The sequence below is a fragment of the Rhincodon typus genome, chromosome 2 (assembly GCF_021869965.1).
Source record: "Rhincodon typus isolate 14 chromosome 2, sRhiTyp1.1, whole genome shotgun sequence".
NCBI lineage: Eukaryota > Metazoa > Chordata > Chondrichthyes > Orectolobiformes > Rhincodontidae > Rhincodon > Rhincodon typus.
In genome coordinates, this window is record NC_063333.1 from 118,959,276 (window position 1) to 118,984,020 (window position 24,745).

The 24,745-nt window shown below is 40.8% G+C and overlaps 1 protein-coding gene across 1 annotated transcript in view; it reads right to left on the bottom strand.

Annotated features, from left to right (window-relative positions):
- LOC125485568 (lysine-specific histone demethylase 1B-like) overlaps positions 1-24,745 on the bottom strand; it is a 49,038-nt gene that overhangs the window by 21,172 nt on the left and 3,121 nt on the right. The window contains exons 2-6 of the mRNA XM_048608891.1: positions 21,445-21,539; positions 17,893-18,014; positions 12,172-12,261; positions 8,795-8,906; positions 8,083-8,199 (exon numbers count right to left, since the gene is read on the bottom strand). Of these exons, the coding sequence (XP_048464848.1) occupies positions 8,083-8,199; positions 8,795-8,906; positions 12,172-12,261; positions 17,893-18,014; positions 21,445-21,539 (536 nt within the window). The remainder of the gene's footprint in view (positions 1-8,082; positions 8,200-8,794; positions 8,907-12,171; positions 12,262-17,892; positions 18,015-21,444; positions 21,540-24,745) is intronic.

The following is a 24,745-nucleotide window of genomic DNA, read 5'->3' on the forward strand; positions in this document are numbered from 1 at the left end:
CCTTAATTCAAATAATGGACAAGAGTTGAATTCCAGAGGTGAGGCAAAACTGACTGCCCTTGACATCAAGGCTGCATTTGATAGAATTTGGCATCAAGCAACACTAGCACTATTAGAAAGTGGGAATCAGAGCGAACCTCTCTGCTGGCTGGAGTCATATCTGGTACAAAACAAGTTGGCTATTGTTATCGGAAGTCAATTCTCTCAGCACAGGGACATCTCTGCAGGAATTCCTCAGCGTTTTGTTCTAAGGCCAAACATCATCTGTGCTTCATCAATGACCTACCCTCCATCATAAAAGGTCAGAAGAAGTGAGGATAATAATTACACAGTGCTCAGCACAATGTTGGACTCCTCAGATTCTGAACAGGTCCATGTCCAAATGCAGCCAGGTGCAGACAAAAATCCAGATGATGGATGACAGTCAGCAAGTGCCAAGCAATGATCATTTCCAACAAGAGACAGTCAATGGCACAGCCATCACTGAATCTCTGACTGACATCATACTGGGGTTACCACTGACGAAAAATTTAATTAGTCTAGCTACATTAATACTGTGGCTTCAAGAGTATGTCAAAAATCAAGGAATATATTGCAGCTGCTAACTGACCAAGTCCCCAAAGCTTGTCCATCATATACAAGGCCCATGACAGCAGTATGATAGAATACCTGCCTGGATGAGTGCAAATGCCAAGGACACTCTGGAAAATTGATATCATCCAAGGCAAAAGCACACTATTTGTTTGGTATCACATCAATGAACACCCACTTCCTCCACCACTGATGCTTGCTAGCTGTCTGTACTGTCTACAAGATGCACTGTAGAAATTCACCGGAGGTTCTTTACACAGCACCTTCTAAACCCATGCCCACTACCATCTCAAAGAACAAGGACAGCAGATACACCACCACCAAGTTCCCTTTCAAGCCACTCACCAGCCTGTCTTGGAAATATATCACCAAAATAATAGAATATAAATGAGTGGAAATGATCAACAAATTGCATCATCCTCTGGTGAAGATTTCACTTTTGAATGGAGTATTCAATTCTGTTAAAGTGTGGATCATCACCCATAAAAGCTTCAACTGTAAGGAGAGCTGGAGACATTTGAATTCTTTACATCAGGTACACCCAAAATATCTCCAGCTCTCCCCCCACCTTTGAAAAATTCTTTAAAGCCTACTTTGATCCCAATATCTGTTAGCTCAGTAACACTACTGATGCTTTTGTGAAAACATGGAATATTTCACTATGTTAACAATACTGCATAAATGCAAACTTTTGTAAAGTGAAGATATTAGCTGTTGTAATCTTATCGTAGGCAGACAAAATTGTAAAGAACTTTGAAAACTTAAACCTGAAATTCATGCCACTCAAGCTTTTAAAAAAAAAAATTAGCATTTGCCCAATCACATCTGTACAGCCAATGAAAATGCAGCTCTCCTGCAACCTAACTCTAGTCATTGCCACATATCCCTTAACAACATTAAGTTAGAAAAATCTATTAACTGCAACATTATCATCAACTGACATAGCACCAATGGCATTTGTGGAAGAGAATTCCATGTAGCTGCCACATTTTTTTTGCACAAGTTCTCCCTAATCCTATTCCTGAAAGTCATACTAATTTTTATATGATATCTTCTAATCATACACTCCAGAATCAGTGAAATAGATCATCACCATCAACCCTAGTTTATCGTGAAATCATCAAGACACTCAAAATTTCAACTTCAGGAAATACAAATCCAGGCTGTGCAATTTGTTTTTGTAATTTAAGCCAAGCAGCTCAGATATTCTCTACATTACACTCCCTCCAAGATCAATATATCTTTTCTAAGGAACATTATCGAGAACTTTTCATAGTATTTCAGGCAAGGACCAACCAAGGTTATGTGTACCTGAACCCAAAATTGTATCTCCTTGATTTCTAATTCTCTAGCTACAAAGGCCAGCATTCCATTAGTCTTTTCATTATTTTCTATACCTGTTCAGAACACTGTGATGACATCTGTGCTTGGACTTCCAAGACTTGAGCTTCCACCACTTCTGGTTCTTCACCTTACAGAATGAATAGTTAGCTTGATGAGCAGGCACAGAAATTTTAAATCACCATTCAGAAAATATTGTGCATTCTTTGATGGATTCTAAAATGGCTGGTAGGTCCCACATACATCTGCTGATTCTACACAAGTAAGGTGATGCTGGAAGAGTTTGGCAGATGTGTTGTTTGGAGGTTTGTGCACTGCCTCCCATACAAACCTTACTTATGTATATTCCTGACAGTGTCACAATGGATTAGTTGATTTCCTGAACAAAACTATTCTATTTTGGTCAGTCTCCCATGGGTTTCCCATAAGGCAGTATGCATGTTTGACCATTTCAGGGAAATACTTTGAGGATATCCTAAACGTTTAAATGCCATCCTCACAGGAGACTTGTTATGACCAAGTTGAGTCAACAGCATCTTTGTGCCTGAGATAACAAGGTGTAGAGCTGGATGGACACAGCAGGCCAAGCAGCATCAGAGGAGCAGGAAAGCTGACATTTCGGGCCTAGACCCTTCTTCAGAAATAGGGGAGGGGAAGGCGGTTCTGAAATAAATAGGGAGAGAGGGAGAGGCGGATAGAAGATGGATAGAGGAGAAAATAGGTGGAGAGGAGACAGACAGGTCAAAGAGGTGGGAATGGAGCCAGTAAAGGTGAGTGTTGGTGGGGAGTTAGGGAGGAGATAGGTCAGTCCAGGGAGGACGGACAGATCAAGGGGGCGGGATGAGGTTAGTAGGTAAGAGATGGGGGTGGGGCTGGAGGTGGGAGGAAGGACAGGTTAGGGAGGCGGGGACGAGCTGGGCTAGTTTTGGGATGCGGTCGGGGGAGGGGAGATGTTGAAGCTTGTGAAATCCACATCGATACCATTGGGCTGCAGGGTTCCCAAGCGGAATATGAGGTGCTGTTCCTGCAATCTTCGGGTGGCATCGTTGTGGCACTGCAGGAGGCCCAGGATGGACATGTCGTCTGAGGAATGGGAGGGAGAGTTGAAATGGTTCGCGACTGGGAGGTGCAGTTGTTTAGTGCGAACCAACCATGGGTGTTCTGCAAAGCGGTCCCCAAGCCTCCGCTTGGTTTCCCCGATGAAGAGGAGGCCACAACGGGAACAGCGGATGCAGTATACCACATTAGCAGATGTGCAGGGGAACATCTGCTTGATGCGGAAAGTCTTCTTGGGGCCTGGGATGGGGGTGAGAGGGGAGGTGTAGCACTTCCTGCTGTTGCAAGGAAAACTGCCTGGTGTGGTGGGGCTGGAGGGGAGTGTGGAGCGGACAAGGGAGTCACGGAGAGAGTGGTCCCTCCGGAAAGCAGATAAGGGTAGGGAGGGAAAGATGTCTTTGGTGGCGGGGTCGGATTGCAGATGGCGGAAGTGTCGGAGGATGATGCGTCGGATCCGGAGGTTGGTGGGGTGGTACGTGAGGACGAGGGGGATTCTGTTTTGGTTGTTATTACGGGGAGGGGGCGTGAGGGATGAGTTGCGGGAAATGCGGGAGACACGGTCGAGGGCATTCTCAACCAGAGTGGGGGGGGAAGTTGTGGTCCTTGAAAAACGAGGACATATGAGATGTACGGGAGTGGAATGCCTCATCCTGGGAGCAGATGCGGCGGAAGTGAAGGAATTGGGAATAGGGGATGGCGTTGCAGGAAGGTGGGTGGGAGGAGGTGGGCTTGAAATGGATATCGGTTTCTAGGTGGTTGCCAGAAATGGAAACAGAGAGGTCCAGGAAGGAGAGAGAGGTATCAGAAATGGTCCAGGTGAACTTAAGGTTGGGGTGGAAGGTGTTGGTGAAGTGGATGAACTGTTTGAGCTCCTCGTGGGAGCATGAGGCGGCACCGATACAGTCATCGATGTAACAGAGGAAGAGGTGGGGTTTAGGGCCAGTGTAGCTACGGAATAGGGATTGTTCCACGTAACCTATAAAGATGCAGGCATAGCTTGGGCCCATGCGGGTACCCATAGCCACCCCCTTTGTCTATAGGAAGTGGGAGGAAATGAAAGAGAAGTTGTTGAGGGTGAAGACAAGTTCGGCTAAGCAGATGAGGGTGTCAGTGGAGAGGGACTGGTCGGGCCTGCGGGACAGGAAGAAGCGGAGGGCCTCTAGGCCATCTGTATGGGGAATGCAGGTGTATAGGGACTGGACGTCCATGGTAAAGATGGAGGTGTTGGGGACTGGGGAATTGGAAGTTCTGGAGGAGGTGGAGGGCGTGGGTGGTGACACGGACGTAGATAGGGAGTTCCTGGACCAAGGGGGAGAAAATGGAGTCCAGATAGGTGGAGAGAAGTTCAGTGGGGCAGGAGCAGGTGGAGACAATGGGTCGACCAGGGCAGTCAGGTTTGTGGATTTTGCGAAGGAGATAGAAGCGGGCGGTGTGGGGTTGGGGAACGATGAGGTTGGAGGCTGTGGGTGGGAGGTCAATCTCCACCTCTTCCTCCGTTACATTGATGACTGTATCGGCGCCGCCTCGTGCTCCCACAAGGAGCTCGAACAGTTCATCCACTTCACTAACACCTTCCACCCCAACCTTAAGTTCACCTGAACCATCTCGGATACCTCGCTCTCCTTCCTAGACCTCTGTCTCCATCTCTGGCAACCACCTAGAAACCGATATCCATTTCAAGCCCACCGACTCCCACAGCTACCTAGAATACACCTCCTCCCACCCACCTTTCTGCAAAAAAATGCCATCCCCTATTCCCAATTCCTTCACTTCCGCCGCATCTGCTCCCAGAATGAGGCATTCCACTCACGTACATCTCAGATGTCCTCGTTTTTCAAGGACCGCAACTTCCCCCCCCTCAGTGGTCGAGAATGCCCTCAACTGTGTCTCCTGCATTTCCCGCAACTCATCCCTCAAAAAAAAAGAGCCAGAGTGACAGAATATTGCAAAATGAAACTGAGGATATTAAAGGTTGAAAATGGGGTCTCACTTGAGTTCTTCAAAATGTTCTCTCCAGGTAGCATCACATTCCTTACTGTCCTTAATAAACTCCCCTGTTTGTTTAGTTATGCTATCAAGTGCAATTAGATTGAATATGTATGGAGTATGGCCAATTTACACCTATCTTTAGTATTAAGCATGAAAATTGCAAATGAATTGAAGCTGCCTAAGTTAATGGTAATGGACGGCCCACCAGATTATGGAGTTTCGTAACCTTAGTTTGGCGAGATTAATGAATTTTGAAAATTGTTTATCATCTAAACCCAGTCTTTCAAGATGTAAGTGCATGCTCCACTTTTTCCTCATTTTACCCAGTGAGAGAAAAAGGGGAACTAACAGTCCAGGTGGGGGGATGTGTTTGGAAGGGGAAAATGGGTCATGCGCTACGGAGAGAGAATGGAACCAAAATGATAGAAGACTTTTAAAACAGAAATAATTATTACCAATTAACTTGTGTTCATGAGAATTTGTGGTCAAAAGATTACAAGAAGTCAGAATTTGATTTAATTAGAGTCTAATCACTGCTAGCCACTTCCTGCCAATTAGAGTACCCGCATACTATCTTAATTTCTGTTCAACTGATTTCCAATAAATAATTCCCCTTTAATTCTAACAGTTCATGGAAGTCCACATAAGTAACATCCACAAAGATCATCCTGCCATGATTTTAATCACTTCCTTAAAAAAAACTGTCAGGTTCACTGAACATGACCTACCCTTTTTCAAATCCAAACTGGCTCTCTCCAGCTGAGAACTCAAGATGTTTAGATGCTCTCCACTTAGAGATGCCAGTAATTTCCAACTAGACGTTAGGCTAACTTATCTACTAATGCTCTAGCTTCTCACTCATCTTCGAGAGTTACTTGCAAATTTCCTACCTAAAGCACCAGTTTCCAAAGGAATGAGAACGTTTTGAAAGATTATAGTTAGGAACCCCTGCTTTTTTAAAAAAAAGACTCCTTCCATTTGTCAGCAACAGACAAAGCAGCTGAAGCATCCGCTGATAGGGTTGCATGTTTTTTGCTGCAAGTCCGAAGATCCTGTTCATCACACCTCCGAAAATACACCAGTGAGATTCAGACAAGCAGAGCTTCGGCCATCCTGTGGCCTCTGCCACTGACATTCAATGCTGAGCCTGTCTCCAAGAAACCAGCTGAAAATCCAATGATCTACCTTATTGGTCAGACTAAAGTATGGGTATCTGAGCTGATGCATGGTCAGCATGAATGTTATGAAAGCATACAACTGGAGAAAATGACCTCCTGTGTGTGGACATCATTCTGGACACTTTCTACAAGGCACTTTCAGGGCTGGTAGAAAATAAGACGTGAATTAGAACAGTCAAGATCAAAATGACCATTGTGCACATGATCATATTTCATTTGTTGTTAACATCATCAATATAAGTAAACGCTGCACATGATTAGGCTGTCTGATACTCATGTGTTACCAGATAACTGAAGCCCAGACCTCATTAACAAAGGACGCCAAAATTGTACTGATGCCCAGTGCCTTCCTCCTCTGCAGCTGTCAATTAACAGATGACTGAAGAATCTCCTCCACTTCTGTGCTTCTTGTTTTCTATGCTGTCAATGAGGGAAGGACATCTTGGAGAATAATAGCATGTGTTTAATAGTTAACTAGACTAGTTGTTGATGGTCACGATAAGGGAAAAGCAAGACATTGTACAAACAGGCTAACGACAATTAGTGGTGGACAGACGTACCAGTGTGAGAGGAAGGCAGAGATAGAGAGGAATAGGTAGACAAAGTGTGGGGGAAAAAAAAGAGTGAAGGAGTTGGGGTAAAATGTATTTTAGTATGTAGGTGAATGCAACACTGTACACATCATTGCCCATGTGGTCAACTAAAGCAGGGGAACAATCTCCAATAATGCTTTTTTCTTAAAAAAGCAGTAGGCTACTTTCTCCCATCTGTAAAGAAAACCACTTCCTTCCAAGATTTTACAACTTCTAGCATCATACACAGAGATGCATTACTAAAATGAACCCCAGCCTTTGAACATCTGGATTCTGCTCAACATTCCTCCCAATTCTAAAGTTTATCAAATTGTATTTTAGGAGAGTCCTTTTAAATACTGGAGTTGACACTGACTCATGGAGATTATCATCATGCAACACCAAATGATCAGGAAACTAGAAGTGGTAATTTAATGGTCACGTCGAAAAACCATTGATAATTGCATAGCACTTACCCTTGGATTTCCTGGAGGCTAGCTAAGAAATAAACTCCCCACTTCCTCCAGCACATACACCAATTACACCAGGATCTCAAGAGATTTTTTTTTTGTTCATTCACGGGATGAGGCCCATCCTTAATTGCCCAGAGGGCAGTTAAGAGTCAACCACATTGCTGTGGGTCTGGAGTCACATACAGGCCAGACCAGGGAAGGATGGCAGTTTCCTTCCCTACAGGACATTAGGGACCCACATGGGTTTTTCCAGCAATTGACAAATGATTCATGGTCATCATTAGACTCTTTATTCCAGATATTTATTGAGTTTGAATTCCACCATCTGCCATGGCAGGATTTAAACCCGCGTCCCCAGAACATTATCTGCGTCTCTGGATTAACAGTCTAGTGATAACACCACTAGGCTGTCATCTCCCCTCAGGGTATGATGCTTGAAGTTGTAAGCCCAACACTTTCTGTAGCTGCAGGGACAGTATTCCTGCTTTACTTATCCCATGTGGTGACCACCTTCAGGGACTTTTTCTGGTGCTGTTCACATCTGCCAACAGCTTTCAAAGGCAGATCCAGCATTGTGTATAACTTAAGTACTAATCATGTCTTACTGCCCAACTTTCAAAAGCAAAACCATATGGTTAAAACAGCAAGTGGAGCAACTAGATAAGCACCATATTAACAAACTAACTTTCTGGTTCCACTTGACGGACTGAGTTAAATCAATCTGCAAATCACCTGAAACTAAAGGAGAAAAATGTAATCATGACAATCAAAGCTCATCAGCTCAGTTTTGGTTGTAGAACATAATTCCTAGTAGTATTTTTACATTGTTTCTATAGCCTCACTGCTTACAAATTAGCAATTGATGAATACGCAATACTTTACCTTAACAGCAGTATGGGTTTTCATGCCACAACGGTATGTTTTTGCAGATGCTGTAGTCATCTGGACATCCCTTGTTAGCTGACGCCATTTTGCACAATCTGGCTTTGTACACTGTACCTGTTGCAAATAAATTAAATAGTCAATTACATCAACTGACACACCAATTCAAACATGCTATTGATTAAAAATGAATACCAGCTTATGTAACAGAGTATCATAACCAAACTAATAGGCAAAACATGGCAAATGTTTGACTGCAAGGAGGCAGAAGAAAGAAAGGGAAACATGCCTTTGTTAAAACTGTGTTTTTATCTGCTAAAAATAAATCACATTAGGGCTGAAGCTACATGGAAAACCTTGCCTTTCATTCATACTTCCGGACTTCCCTGACCTCCCGATGAAATTTTCACAATCTCAATGGAATCGAGCACTTGAAGCAAGGGAAGATAAACTTCATGGGCAGTGTGGTTTCATCCTGTCCTATACTAGCCTTTGGATAGATGAAAAATACAGACTTCTCTTTCGCAATCAATTATTTTGCAAAACTACTGCTTCAGAAATTGTATGTAGCATGAGAAACCTTCCCTTCGTGCATTCATTATAACTTTATTACAGCGTAATGAAATCTCTACTTCTACAAAATTTTTTTACACACAATTTTCTACAATTACCGCAAACTGAATCTGAATGTTAATTTGGATTACAAACTCACCCAGTAAGGAACTAGTTGGTCAGCCATAAATGCTTTCAGACTCGGTTCACTTTTGCCATTACTCGTCCAAATTCTTTTCCAAGTCGCATACTTCTCATATCCATCTTTGTGGCTATAAGGTTAAAGGAATCAAATATAAAAAAAAAAATCAGTGTGGACTACTAATATAGTAAGAGATAAAATTTAAGTTATTAAATTTACATACAAGGTACATTTCTGCTGCAAACAGGTGTATATTAATGTTAAAAGGAATGGATGAATTATTTTCTAGTTCTGCCTTCATTTCCTTGTCATGCTCATTAAAACTATTATGCTCAACATTTACACAGTTAATACATATTTTTATCCTTTCATGGGACATGGACACTGCCAGCAAGGTAGAATATGTTGCTCACCACCTTTTGATCTCAAAGTGGTTACCACCTGCCTTCTTGATCTGCTTGAATCTACCTGGTGCAGCCACATTCACACTGCTATCATGAAGAGTATGTCAAGATTTTTAACCTTATGCCTGTGAAAGAATGGTAATGTGGTTCCAAGTCAGCAAAGTATGCAGCTTCCAAGATAACTTGCAGGTGGTCCCCTTATCCATTTCAGTGGTCAAGGATTTGAAACATATTGTCAAAGGAGATTTAGCAAGCTGATGAAGTGCACTTTACATCTAGCCTACACTGCTGCCAATGTGCACCAGTGGTGAAGGGAATGAATGTTTATGGCACTAATTTTGTTCTGTCAGTATGCTAATAAAATCTATAGTAACTGTCAAACTTAAAACTATACTGAAAATCAAATTCCCCACTGGAATGTTGTGCATACTCATGACAACTAGATGGATGGAACGAAGTTGTGTTTCAATAATCTGTGGAATAGATAGAAGAGGCAATGGCCTAGTGGCATTATTGCTGGACTGTTAATCCAGAGACCCAGATAACGTTCTGGGGGACCCAGTTTCGAATCCCGCCATGGCAGATGGTGGAATCCGAATTCAATAAATAGCTGGAATATCATGAATCCATTGCTGATTGTCAGAAAAACCCATGCGGTTGACTATTGCCCTCTAGGGAAGGAAACTGTCATCTTTACTTGGTCTGGACTACATGCAACTCCAGATCTACAGCAATGTGATTGACTCTGAACTGCCTCTGGGCAATTAGGTATGGGCAATAAATGCTGGCTAGCCAGATAACCTCATCCTGTTAATGAATAAAGAGGAAAAAAAGATGAAGTGGTAGAGTACTCAATGAAACCAGATTATTAATTTGGGACATGCTCAGTCCCAAATAACCACTGGGATCTGTGGAACTTTGGGTTTAAACTCTGTCCCAATAAACACCAAATTGTCGTAAGTGATTCATCCTGACTCTGTTTAGTCCAATCTCTCCAGGCTGTAGAAGTCCCATCTCCTCAGCAAGTGGTCCTAATGTCACCAGAATCTAAAGCCCTCCTTCTAACATAATGCCTCCAGCAACACATTCACCTGCTCTATCCTTCTATTTCTATAATCAATTCTATGTGACACCCAAAATAATCTGGGAAATTGCTAGTCTCTGTGCTAGCTGGTCCACACTCTCTCTCTATTCATTTCACTGGTACTGATATGTGCCATGAACCCTGGACCCTCCCCTTCTGCCTTCAAAATTATCCAAAAGTGGGTAGGTATAGTTAGTTTTTGGAGTTTCCATCATAAATTTGGATATTTGAATTTTATTATGGAAAGAAATTTATACAAAATGAGAAAAGCATTACAGATTTTCAAAAAAATTGGGTAGATTAGGTCAAATATAATTTAAACTTGCAGTTACATTGTTATTGGAAGTAAGTCATATTGAAATAAAGTTTCAACATTGAAGTCAGCACTTAATTCTTGCCAAAAGTGCTGAATTTCTACAGGAAGTTGTGGACAAATCACCCATTGATAAATTGGACAGAAAAATAAGCAAATAAAGATAGCAAGAACTGCAGATGCTGGAATCAGAGTCAATACAGTATGGAGCTGGAGGATCACAGGTCAGACAGCATCAGAGGAGCAAGCGAGTCGACATTTTGGGCCTAGACCCTTCTTCAGGATCTATGCCCAATTCATCAACTCTCCTGCTCCTGATTCTGCCTGACCTGCTGTGTTCCTCCAGCTCCACGCTGTATTTAAACTAGCCAAATAGGTTGCTTTTGACTCAAATCTGTTGAATCAAATCAGTTCAAGACGGCATAAGAAATAGGACCAAAAGCCATTCAGTTCTTCGAGCCCACTACACAATTCAATGAGATCATGCCTGATCTTCTACTTCAATATCATTTTCCTACACTACCCACGTACCAATCGACGTGACAATTATGAATCAATCTATCGACCTCAGTCATGAATGTACTCAGTTCTCTGAAATACAGAACTCCAAAAGTTTCACCACCCTCTGAGTGAAGAAATTCCTCATCTCTGTTCTAAATGGCTCATAGACATTTACAGCAAAGGGCGCGTCATTCAGCCCACTGACCCTGTGCCAAAGATCTAAATACACTACGAACGTTTTCTAGCTTTTGGCACATAGATCTGGATGATATGACAATGCAAGCGAATATCTAAATACTGCTTAAATGTTAAGAGTGTTTTTGACTTGACCACTCTTCGAAGCAGCAAAAGCCAGACTCCCACCACCCGCAGGGTGTAAACATTTCTCTACTGTCCTCTTACAGTTCTACCTCTTACCTTAAATTCATTTCCCCTCATTAACTCCACTGCTTATGAAAATCCTCCACACTATTCACTACCTTACTAATTTTAGTGTCAGCGCAAAAATCACGAATGCAGAGGGTGTGATCAAGTCCAAATCATTCAGATATACCAATAACAGCAAGAACGAGCCCTGCGGATCCCCAATGGAAACAGACTTCCAGTCATTGAAGCATCCTTTAAGACCATTGAAACCTTTTATTTCCTGCCTCTCAGCCAATTTTGGATCCAACATGCTACTTTGCCTCAGATTCCATAGGCTTTTCTTTTTTCAAAAGTCTGCCATGACGGACTTTATCAAAAGTCTGGCATGCAGAGCACATCAAATGCATTTGATAAAATTCGATCAAACTTGTCAAACACAATCCTCCCTTAACAAATCTATGCTGACTATTCCTGATTGACTGACATCTCACAGTTCAGATATATTCCCAACTGGTGCTGGCATTTTATGAAAATAAATTTACTTGAAAATTAGATTCTACCAGATTAATTTGATGAAAAAATATCTAACTGCATCTTGAATATATTTTTTAAAAAAGTGCTTCAGGTTTAAGAACAGGTTTACCTGCTGGCATCTTTGGTTGAGAAACAATAATCACTTCAAAAAGGTAGAAAATAATGTAAAAACAAATAAATTCCAGAAACTTACCTTCTGTAACAATGATCAAAGCATTCATTGCAGAAATGTTCCCCACAAGATAAATGGTACCAGCGTGATGTATAACCATTTTTAGCACATCTAAAAATGATAAATCACAAAAAAGGAATTTAAAAGAAAACAAAATCATTCTAATTTTAAACAGAAACAAAAAATTCTGAATGTTTAAGTGTCAGTTATGTTTTAGATGGTGGCATTAATCACAGAGACTTTGTCTACTAACTCGGGCAGACATAAAAGTTCATTCCATCACTTTGCAGAAACCCAGGAGAAACTTTTGTGACCTAACCCATATTTATTCCTAAATCAACATGAAAATGGTTAGATGACTTTTGCAATACTGCATTCAGTTCTGGTCTCCTTGCTATAGGAAGGACGTTGTGAAACTTGAAAGGGACCAGAAAAGATTTACAAAGATGGTGCCAGGGTGGGAGGGTTGAGCTACAAGGAGAGACTGAATAGGCTGGGGCTATTTTCACTGCAGTATCGGAGGCTGACGGGTGACCTTACAGAAGTTTATAAAATCATGATGGACACAGATAGGGTGATTGGCCAAGGTCTGTTCCCCAGGGTGGGGGTGTCCAGAACTAGAGGGCATCAGTTTAAAGTGAGAGGGGAAACATTTAAAAGGGACCTAAGAGGCAACCTTTTCACACAGAGGATGATGTACGTATGGAATGAGTTGCCAGACAAAGAGGAGGAGGCCGGTACAATTACAACATTTAAAAGGATCTGGATGGGTACATGAATAGGAAGGGCTTAGAGGGCTAAATGCTGGCAAGTGGGACTACATCAGTTTAGGATATCTGGTTGGGATGGACGAGTTGGACCAAAGGTGTACAGCTATATGACTCTGTGACAAAAAGTTATTTTGACAATACTACACTGCTGCTTGTGAGAGCTTTCTGTGCATAAAATAGCTGCCCTGTTGCCTATATTACAGCAGTGACTACATTTTTCAAACATTCACTGATTGGCTGAAAATGGTTTTGAAACTCAACGACTATGAACAGTAGTATTTAAATATGAATTTTTAACCTCTCCCTGTAAATGTTTAGAAACTTTAGATGACTACAATGTAATCTCGTTGTACTAAACCAAAACGTGAGAACATAACCCCTGCATCCAAATTAGATCAGCCCCTAAAATTCTTCCAGAATACTAGTCATCTCAAACATCCTACTGCAAGTAGGTAGGCCACAGTAACAGGATGCAACCATATAGTATCTTCAATTTGGTAAAATATCCCGAGTTATTCTACAGGAAAAAGATTCAATGGAAACAGAGGGACAAATGTCTTACTAACTGAACGTCTGACCATAAACGTGACCAAAGATTTGAGAAATGTTTTCATGGGGAAAATGAGGGAATTCCAGACCTTAGGACAAAGAAAGTTGAAACATGGCTACCAATTGTGGTGAAAGAGAAGCCAGTCATACATGAGGACAAAATGAAAGAAGGACTGGGAAGATGTTTGAGATAGGGAGAGGAAAAATCATGCAATGATCTGAACACAAGGATAAAAATTTTAAACTCTTCGGGGAATTAGGATTTAATATGGGTCAGAAGGATGAGGACTTGATGCAAGTTCCAAAACCATCAATACGGGACGGGGGCGGGTGGGTGGGTGGTGGTGGTGGTAGTGGTAGTAGAAGAGAGAAACAGAATGATCATTGTCATGGTGAGCAATAGTCAAGTCTGGCAGGATAAACAGCTGATAAGTTAATTTGATCAATGTTAAAAAAGGCAAATTCAGGTTTTGAGTGACAGTGGACGTGGGAACAGTAGCTCAACTGAGGGTCAACTGAAGTAGGTTGTTTAGCTGAGCAGTCAGTCAAAAAAAAAAAAAATCAGAGCTCTCCCGTTATTTTCTCTTGGAAATTCTCTCATGCACATGTCATGAATCTATTGTCCACAATACTGGTGCACAATGTACTGATCCCATTCCTTATTAACAGCACAACCCCACCTATCATCATTTTTGCCCATCGTTCTTAAATGTTGAATATCCTTGAACGTTTAGGTACCAGTCTTGATCACCTGCAGCCACATTTCCATAATGGCAATAAAACCAAGTTAATTTTCTTCCACCTATATCAACTATTTACCAACCATGGTGCAAATGTTATGCATAAATCAGATGGAGTACCTTTAATGAGAGATAGTAAGAACTGCCGGTGCTGGAGTCAGAGATAACATAGTGTGGAGCTGGAGGAACACAGCAAGCCAGGCAGCATCAGAGGAGCAGGAAAACTGACGTTTCGGGTCGAGACCCTTCTTCAGAAAATGTTAATTTCTAGGCTGTTAATTGATGTCTGGATATATAAAAGGTGGAAATGAGAAGGGCTCTTGTGGTATAGTCATTGTGTCTCTACCTCTAGACCAGAAGGCCTGGGTTCAAGTCCCACCTGCTCGAGAGGTGTGAGGTAACATTGAACAGGTTGATCAAACAAATAAAAGGGCTCTTCTGGCTCAGTAGTAGTATTCAAGTTCCACCTGCTCCAAAGGTGCATAAAAATATCGGAGATATTTTAATCAACCTGTTCAATGTATTTAGCAATTGATTCATTACCACAACTCCCGGAGCACTAACGTAACGGGCCCTAGTGGTGTGTGGTTGTGTACCTACCCCTGAGCCAGTGGACCTGGTTCAAGTCCCACCTGCTCCATAACTGTGTAATAACACCTTTGAACAGGTCGATCAGAAAAAAGGTGGAATCATAGAATCCCTACAGTGTGGAAACAGGCCCTTCGGCCCAACAAGTCCACACCAACCCTCGGACCATCCCACCCAGACCCATTCCCCTATAACCCACCTAATCTACACATCCCTGAACACTATGGGCAATTTAGCATGGCCAATCCACCTAGCCTGCACATCTTTGGACTATGGGAGGAAACCGAAGCACCCGGAGGAAATCCACGCAAACATAGGGAGAACATGCAAACTCCAGACAGACAGTTGCCCAAGGGTGGAATCGAACCCAAGTTCCTGGCGCTGTGAGGTGCTAATAACCACTAAGCCACTGTGCCATGCTCTTGTTGTGCAGCTTTACATCAATGTCATTTCACAAGGAATCAAGACCTAAATAACCAAGATCTTTGTCAAATTTTCTACTAGTGTCACTCATCAGATATCCTATATAATCAATCTCTGGCTGCCCTTAGCAGGAATACTTACCAGCTGTACAAAGCACCCCTCCAAAATAAAATGGGAACGTCTTGTGGTGCAGTGGTAATGTTCCCACCTCTAAGCCAGGAGGCCTGACCTCAAGTCCCACCTGCTTCAGACGTGTGTCATAACTTCTCTGAACAGTTGATGAAAAATATCTGTGGCCTGCCTGGACTCAAATCTCCAAACAGATGGGGGCATAGGGATCAGTCCTGTCTGGTAGATCACGGCCTTGGCTCTACCTCTGAAGGAGGAGGTCCAACTTGGGATAAGTTGTACTAACATCTACAAAGGTGGAACTGAGGACGGATCTTGTGATGCAGTAATAATATCCCTAACTCCGAGCCGAGTGAGCTAGAATCAAGCCCCTGCTCCAGAGGTGTCATAACATCTCTGAACAGGTTGATCAGAAAATATCTAAAGGAGGAAAGTGGAGTGACAGCTGTTAGATTGGTATAATCAATAAACACTTTGCACGAAAACAAAAACGGGTGGCCCCTTACCCAGGTTGGAATCTATTTACTATGTTCAATTCTTTTTGAAATTATGTCTACAAACTGGAACCAATAGAAATTACTTTTAGGTAGGTCATTATCAAAAGCATATAGACCAGTATACATATGGAGAATATACCCAGCAATGACAAAGTCAAGTATTGAGGCACAGGGTCATCTGGTGAGATGGGAGCAATCTCAGCTCTGAATGCCCTGGCAGCCATTTCAGCTCCCATTTAGTCCAAGCTCACTTGTCAAATAAACAGCATTCCAGAGTAGTCTGGCTCATGCAGTGAATTACTAATTTGCCAAAAGATAACTCAACTCCAATTTTTCACCAATTATATCACTTTGAAGTTATCCTCTGGGACATGGTAATGCCTGCCATACCTCATTTAACCAACACAGCTGAAAGAAAAGTTGGAATTTCAAGACAATTCTTTGTAAACAGTGGGGCAGCACCCAATTTTGAATCCAATAGGGAATTCAGGACAAAGCCCAAATGGTGAGCATGTGGAACTTGCTGCCACAGGGAGTGGTTGAGTAAATATTATCAATGCATTTAAGGCGAAGTTAGGCAAGGAAACAAAGGAGAAGGGAACAAAGTTACGATGGTAGATTTAGATGAGGAATGAAAAAAGAGTCTGAAGTCGAGCATAAATGTGAACATAGACAAGTTGGATCAAATGATCTATTTCTGTGCTGTACAATCTGTGTAATCCTATTTAAATCTGTTACCCTGAACATCAGAAGGACACCACCATCCAAAGACGAAATTAGATTTTTTGAGACAGCCAGTTTAAAAAGAAGCTTCAGGGTTTGTCTGTGAATGACACATTGGTAGCACAATACTCATTTCACCCTGGCACACCGCTAAATATTCCTAAAATTATCTTGAAGCTAAGTAGTATTGAAAACGTACCAGAACTCTATCTAATCATTCTTCTATTGAACAATTATGAAGTGTCAGTTATAAACAGATTTATATCATAGGAAATTTATAAGCAAGTATAGCAATTAGATATCACCATTTAAATCTACATAGAAGTTCATGCATGACGAGTTAAGTCAGCTTCTAAAGCCCCCAGAACACCTTGGAAAATGCAATCACAGATGTAACTAACCAGAGAAAGGCTGTCATCAGGCTGTAGGTAAAATTGACAGAATTGATGAGGAGCTGATCCTCAAAGCTGATCCACAAGTTAGTGTTTGCTTGCATTTCCTGCTACTAAGAATTATGCTGAGTCTATCAGCAACCTGGGTTTGTGGCAGCACAAAAGTGAGGCTACAGCAGTGAGGAAGACTGCCTAGATCGAGTAACTCAGCTAAATAAAACCTGAAAACAGGTGAATTCCTTGCAAAACAGGGGAAATACAATGGATGCTATTATAATGAACACTGTCCACAGGAGAATTTAATCTAGATTTGCACTTAAATGTTATTTCATCTCAAAGAATCTCAAATATCTGGAGGTGCAGGGACTGTGTAAGGGACAAACATGCAAACGTTCAGTTGTGGCATCAACAATCCATGGAAAGGATGTTTAGAATGATGGTTTATTTTGCCCAGAAGTGTGTGTCAGCTATGTAAGAGACTTTTTCCTATTCAAATCTATCTTGTGCCAATTTAGATACTTTGAAATTCAGATAATGATGGCTTCTCTTGTCTTCAAGTTCAACAGAAGGGCGATGATTGAAGATTTTGGTGAGTTCTTCCAATTCTGCTTCAGAAAGTCCAAATATGTCAACAATTTGATTACATCACCTCAAAGAACAGTGCAAATGAAAACTGATAATGAAACCAAACACTAAAACAAAATACATTTTGATCCCTGTTGAATTCATGTCAAAACTTCAAGAACTCTGACCAATATCATAATTACATTAAGCACATACTTTAATAAAAACTCAGCATTTGTAAAGCCCAAATCTGCACCAATACCAGGAAAATTACCCAAAAGGAACTGAAGAGATTCCAATTGAACAGCTGCACAATAGTCCTTATGTACATTGTAAGTTGTTGCAATACAGAATTAATTTCACTTGCCTCTCTGCAGCACTTGCAAAACAAACAGGATATGTTGCACTGCAGCCAGCTTTTTCACACTTCCTATATTTCTTTTCAGAACCCTCTTCCTCTTCCTCAGTTTCAAAAGTTTTCTTCTTGACCTTCATTGTAAAAAAAAAATGCAAATTGAATTTGACAATAAAATTTGGATCTCACTCCACAAATACCTTCAAGTTCATATTATTTTTCAAATTTTGTCCAAGCTTTTCATCTCACACTTCTCAAAACAATTCTAAGGATATTGGGTAGATCATTTAGGACTGAGATGAGGAGAAATTTCTTCACACAGAGGTGAGCCTGCAGAATTCGCTACCAAAGTAAGCAGTTGAGACCAAAAAATTGTATTAATTTCAAGAAGTTAGACATTCCACTTGGGGCTAAAGGGATCAAAGGATATGGGGGGGAAAAAAGCAGGAACAGACTATTAAGGCGAATGATCAGCCATGATCATAATGAATGCTAGAGTAGACTCAAAGGACTGAAAAGCCTACTTTTGCTCCTTGTCTCTACGTAATTCACAAGAATAAAAATTCAAGGGGAAAACATTTATACTGGGGACACTGCTGATTGGTTGGTATGTGGACTCCAGTAGAGATGTTACCATGGAGGATGCACCCATTAATGATGATTGATAGTTTGTTGTCAGGCTTTGTTTAAACTTTAAACTAGACATATTGATTCAGATTTCTAATAAACCAGAGAATGGCTGTCTATTTTGCTGACATTTCTAGACTGGATAATCCCAAGAGAGAAGAATTATGCCAATAACCAATTTAGAATTGAATACTGGGTAGCAGCATAGTGTACTTACACATACTAGAAGTTACATATATTTGTATACAGGATACTGCTATTCGCAGACAGAAAGAAAATGTACTTACACTGTATCTGTTTCAACTCAACAAAATATCTGACAGCCATTTGCCATTTCACTGATCAAGGCAATGCCTCAAGTAATCCGAGTCAACGCATTTGGTTTAAAAATTAGTATTCTTGGGAATTATCCTGATATAATCAAGTTGAAAAGTGGCAAAGTGTGTGCTTTTAGAACATCTAAGTTCTGTACTACCAAATGACTATTTCAAATTTATATAAAATACAACTACAGACCATTATGATGTGTTGACAGGACACGTAATATTAAACTAGTTCTATCAAATACTAGATAAAAACCAAAAGAACTGCAGATGCTGTAAATCAGGAACAAAAAACAGAAATTGCTGGAAAAGCTCAGCAGGTCTGGCAGCATCTGTGGAGAAAAAAAAATATCAGACCTAACATTTCGGGTCTGGTGACCATATCTCAGAACCGGTGTTCTGAGGAAGGATCACCGGACCCAAAATGTTAAGTCTGATTTTTTTTTCTCTCCACAGATGCTGCCAGCCATGCTGCGTTTTTCCAGCAATTTCTGCTTTTGTTCCTATCAAATGCCACAATCTTCTACAGTCCATGGCTCATACTATATCTGACATGTCACTTACAACAACTCAGATTAAACTGAAAACCTGCAATAACATCCATCTTGCATCTTCCTAAGATTGCAAGTAGTACAGTGCAAATTGCATCTTTAGTTGAGAACAGTAAATTCCATGCAACAATAAGTTGAGTAAGGGCCTTGAAATCACACAATCATTAAGCTTAGTATGATCAGTAAGGAGCAATCACATCGGCTGAGATACTGCCCAAGCAAGTACAGAGTTTGGCAAATTTGGTGGCTTGTGGGGACAGATTGTTTAATCTTTCTTTTTCTTCTCCGTTTTAAAAAGGTTAAAATTTGGTAGATGTGTGAAAAGGTTAATAAGTTCACTGATGGGCAGTTGTCAATTACTTGAAGCCTGAACAGGTGCTAAGTACTATTGAAGATTAACTACTGCAGGTCATCTCAGCCCTATTTAAGAAAGGGCCTATCGAAAGCACATGATCAGTAAGCTTTGCACAATGAGGAAGGAGATCACATCTGCAGTGAGACACAGCCCAAACGAGCATATAGTTTGGGGAATTTGGAGGCAACACAGAAATTCGGTGCAGAGGGGAAGAAGTGCTTTGTGCTCGCTTCTTTTTTTAGGCTCATACTTTGTAAAGTTTTTTTGTTAAGCAGGATATATTGAAGCCCAGAACAAAGGGCACAGCACAAAAGAGTGACATCACAGGTCAACCACAAGTTCATTGCTGGATGATGGCTACAACTTTCATCCAATCCCTACAGTTTGGAATAAGGCCATTCAGCCCAACAAGTCCACACCGTCCTTCCCAACAGCATCCCACCCACATCCATTCCCTACCCCTGTATTTCCCATGTCTAACCCACTTAACCTAAACATCCCTGTCAATCCACCTATCCTGCACATCTTTGGACTGTGGGAGGAAACCAGAGCACCCAGAGGAAGCCCACGCAGACATGGGGAGAATATCTGTGTGGAGTTTGCACAGTCACTCGAGGTTGGAATCGAACCCAGGTCCCTGACGCTGTGAGGTAACAGTGCCACCCTAGTTGGCAGTTAGGAAGACAAATGTAATGTTAGCGATCATTTCACAAGGACTAGAATACAACAGCAAGATGCACTGCTTAGACTGAATAAGGCTCTGGTCAGACCACATTTGGAAGATTATGGGCAGTCCTGAACCCCATATCCAAGGATGGATATGTTGACCTTAAGGGGGCTCCAGAAGAGGCTTACAAGAATAATCCTGGGGTAAAGGGCTTGTCAGATGTGCAGCAGTTGAGGACTCTGGGACTCTATCTGAAGTGTAGAAGGATGGGTGTAGTTTGAAAACCTGAGAGGCCTAGACAGAGTGGACATGGAGAAGATGTTTCCACAATTGGAGAGAGACAGTCTTGGAGTGAAGAATGACCCTTTAGAACGGAGATGGGAGGAATTTCCTCAACCAGAGGGTGATTAATCCGTGGAACTCATTGCCACAGAGGCCTGTGGAGGCCAAGTCCATGAGTGTATTTAAGACCGAGGTAGATGGCTTCTTGACTGGCAAAAAGATCGGTGTCATGGAGAGAAGGCCGAAGAATCAGTTTGAGAAACATATCAACCATGATCGAATGGCAGAGCCGGCGCGATAGGCCAAAAAGCCTAATTCTGTTCATTTCTTATGAAAATGTGATTAAAGAATATTTGCAGCCTTGCAGGAATGTGATCATCTTTTGCTACACATATGAAATGCATCAAATTACAGAACGCATTTGAGCGTACATTCTCTATCTTCACCTCTCCATGTGTTACATCACACAAGAACATTTATAATTTAAAAATACCCATACTTTGAAAGGAACATTGAATATCAAATTAAATACAAAAACTGTTCAAAAAATATTAAATTTAAATCCAAAACATACAATACTACCTGTACATAATTTAACTTCCATTGGTTTCTATGTACCAACAATTGAAAGATGCATTGACTTCAAAGGCATTTGACATGAATCTAATGTTAAATTTGTTCCACAGATGAAACCCACTTTAATGAAAAAGTAAGCTGAAAACCACAGTGAGTATTAGTTTTAGTGGCACTGAACAAAACCTGTCTTCCTGATGATCTTAGTGGAGGGTTGGTATCCATTGATCCTTCAAAAATAGGCGGCCTTTTCTTTGCTCGCATGCGTCCACTTATGGCATCTACAAATAATCAACAGGCAGGTGTTTACAGAAGTTGAAACTTGAAAAATAAATGCATGACCTTTCATTTTTAAATCACCTGCAAAAAAAAAAAAAAAAATCAGACTCAAGCTTTCACTCACCATTTGCTCAGTTACAATTTTGTGAAATGGGTACATCCATTTTGAACCTAGTTATGAAGATTAAATTTGCCTCAATAGCTGAAGCCGTATCTTTCGATTTTGCAATATCATTGGGTAGAAAAAATATGGGAGAAAGAAAAGATTTATGCAACATAATTGGGGAACCATAAAAGCTGCGGTAAAATTCAAAGAAAATTAGATTCACCCAATAAAAAAAACCAAATTAATTGGACATGCAGAAGTACTAACCTATGCTGATTCATGACCTGACCAGATACTTGGAGTAGTGAATTTATTTTTATTTTTCTGCTTCATAAAAGATTCTGATATTTTAAAATAAAAAAAAAATGACAGCCAGAATTTGTAGTTATATTGTGCATAATATTATCAAGTAATTCATGTCAGTGCAACGAATACATTTGATGTTTTGAAGAAAGAGCTGGTGGGACATGTGACCAAATGAATGGTCAAAGGTCTTGAAGAGAATGTTACAGGTGAAGACGAAAACCTTTTACTTCAGAATTAAATGGAGGAAGGCATAGTCACCAGTGGTGAGGAAAGGGACAGGTGCCTAAGAGGCCAGAGTGGAAGAACAAACGTCAATGAGAATTTAAAGCTTGAAATATCCACAGACCAAGTTCCAACATAGGCTAAAGAGAACAGTGATGATGGGCAAACAGTACTTGGTTAGGATGTGGGCAACAGAATCTTGGTGGAAGGTGGAATATTTCAGACCAGTTAGGAAAGCACTGTAATAATCGTATTTGGAAGTGACAATGAAACATGAGACACTGCCAGCCTGGCACAACAGCTTAGATTTTTGCCTCAATGCTGTGGGAGAGAGATTTAAAGTCACAATCTTGTGAGTCACTGAAAGAATTATACAAATTAAGTCATGGATAACACAAAGCTATTTCAGATGTTAAAATGAACAATTTAAAGTCTAAGGCATGATTCATTTAACTGTGTCACCTGCCATCTATTGGTTTATCAGTTACCTCAGCTTCATGCTCTAGAATACATTTCATGTTCCCTCTCTCATGAGACATCATTAAAAACCTACCACAATTCAAATTCCTGTCTATTTACTTTTGGTAGAACTCAATAACACTGGACATGAACCATTAAAACCTTACGAATGGCAATAACCAAACTAAGTCTGGAATGGTGCATTTTATACATAATGGTGTTAGCCCCACCCTTACATTACTTGCCATTTGTCAGATGTGGGCACATCTTTCCCATCTCGGTCTGAATGCAACAGCTTCTTTTCACATCCAAGACCCTGACTCTCAAACATCTTAGCCAACTGTTCTCCCATTCCTCACCCTCCACACTATCATTCAACTGTCGTGACACCAAACCACAAGACTACGTCAGTTTTAAGACCACTTAAATCCAGAATGTGGTTGAACTCAGTCCCTGCTTCAGCTATTCTGCTGCTGAAACCTTCATCCCTGCCTTTTGTTAACTCTATGCTTGACTTGTCCAATGTACCCTTGGCCAACCTCCTACATTTTACCTTTGGTAAACTGGAAATTATAGAAAATTCTGCTGCTCATGTCCTATACATATCACATTTTAGGATAGATAACCAAAGGCTTGATGAAATGGATAGACTTTAAAAAGGAGAAGAGAGAAATATGCAGAAAGGACATAGGTGGAAATTCCAGGCTTTAGTTCCAACAAAGATTGAGATTTCAGAGATGGGGAGCAGTGGGAAAGAGATTTGCAAACAAGGTGAGAATTTCAAAATAAAATTGTCCAACAGGGAGCTAACGCTGGTCATTGCTCACACAGGTGAATGTAACTCAATACAAGTCAACACATGGATGGTACATGACATCAAACTTACCAAAGACAGAAGGTAAGAGATTGCCTGGGCAAATACTGGAATATACAAGCAAAGAGATACCAAAATTCAGCCACTGAACTTAGCCTATTCACAAAATTAATTAACTCAATATGACTGCAACAGCTCATCTATTATTCTCTATGCACAGAGCTATAATTATTTCAGTGGCTTGGAGATAAATAGGATATTTAATCTAGGTTCAGAGAAATAATCGAGAATCTGGTTCTTAAAACTAGCTAGACAAAATAAGTGATCAAATGAGATGCACGTTTGTTTGCATTTGTAATAATTTGATAGTACAGCTCATTTTCTTAGGCAATGTCATAAATAAGAGTCTTCATTGTTATTTTGGACTGGCACCAAATCTTACCAGAAAATTGATTTTGAACAAGAATAGCAATTATTTGTCACCTTTTTGATCATCACTGTCAATAAAGTAGTTCACTTTGCAGAAAAAAAGAATGTCAGCCACTTATGGTTCTCATCTACAAGAGAGTAATATTTTTTAAAACTGTAAGTTGCAGAATTATACTAATGCAGAACAAGAATACAAAGCACAGATTTTACAATCAGGGAACCTATCAGTAAATTGCCAACAGTTTACTGTTATTAACCTGCTGAAATTGATGAGAATTTCAGGATGAAATGCATGCACAGATCGGGATTTAAAGCTTGAAGTTGCAGACTGCATCTCAGTCCTCCACCACAGGCAGCGCTGTGGATTTTCACCTTCCAAACCAACAACCATTTAAATCATCACTTTTCTCTCATAACCACTACCATTACTGACCACCAATGTCACCGTTAGAAATCCCATTAAAGTCTAGACCTTGGTCAATAAGGTCCAACTCTGCTTTTAATGGTGATAAGAGTAATGGTTGCTGAACAACAGAACAGATTCTCGATGAGAGCTGTAAAATGTCTCCATCTGGTGTGTCAATTAAAACAATATTTAAAAGGAAAGATTTTTCCAAAAAATTTCAACTTTCACCTTCAAAAGATCTGTATGTCTCACATTTGATTTTACGTGAAGCAACTGAAAAATTAATTGTGTGTGTGTTTTGGCAGCAAGGCAAGTCTGCGCAAATCCTTTTGCAACTGAATGCTTGGGTAGCTTGATGTCATTACTGTAGCTCCATGTCAGGAATTCCCAAAATAAGTTACAATACCACTGAAGGGGTGATAATTATATTTCTCAGCACGGAGATTGAGATTTCAAGCAGCATTTT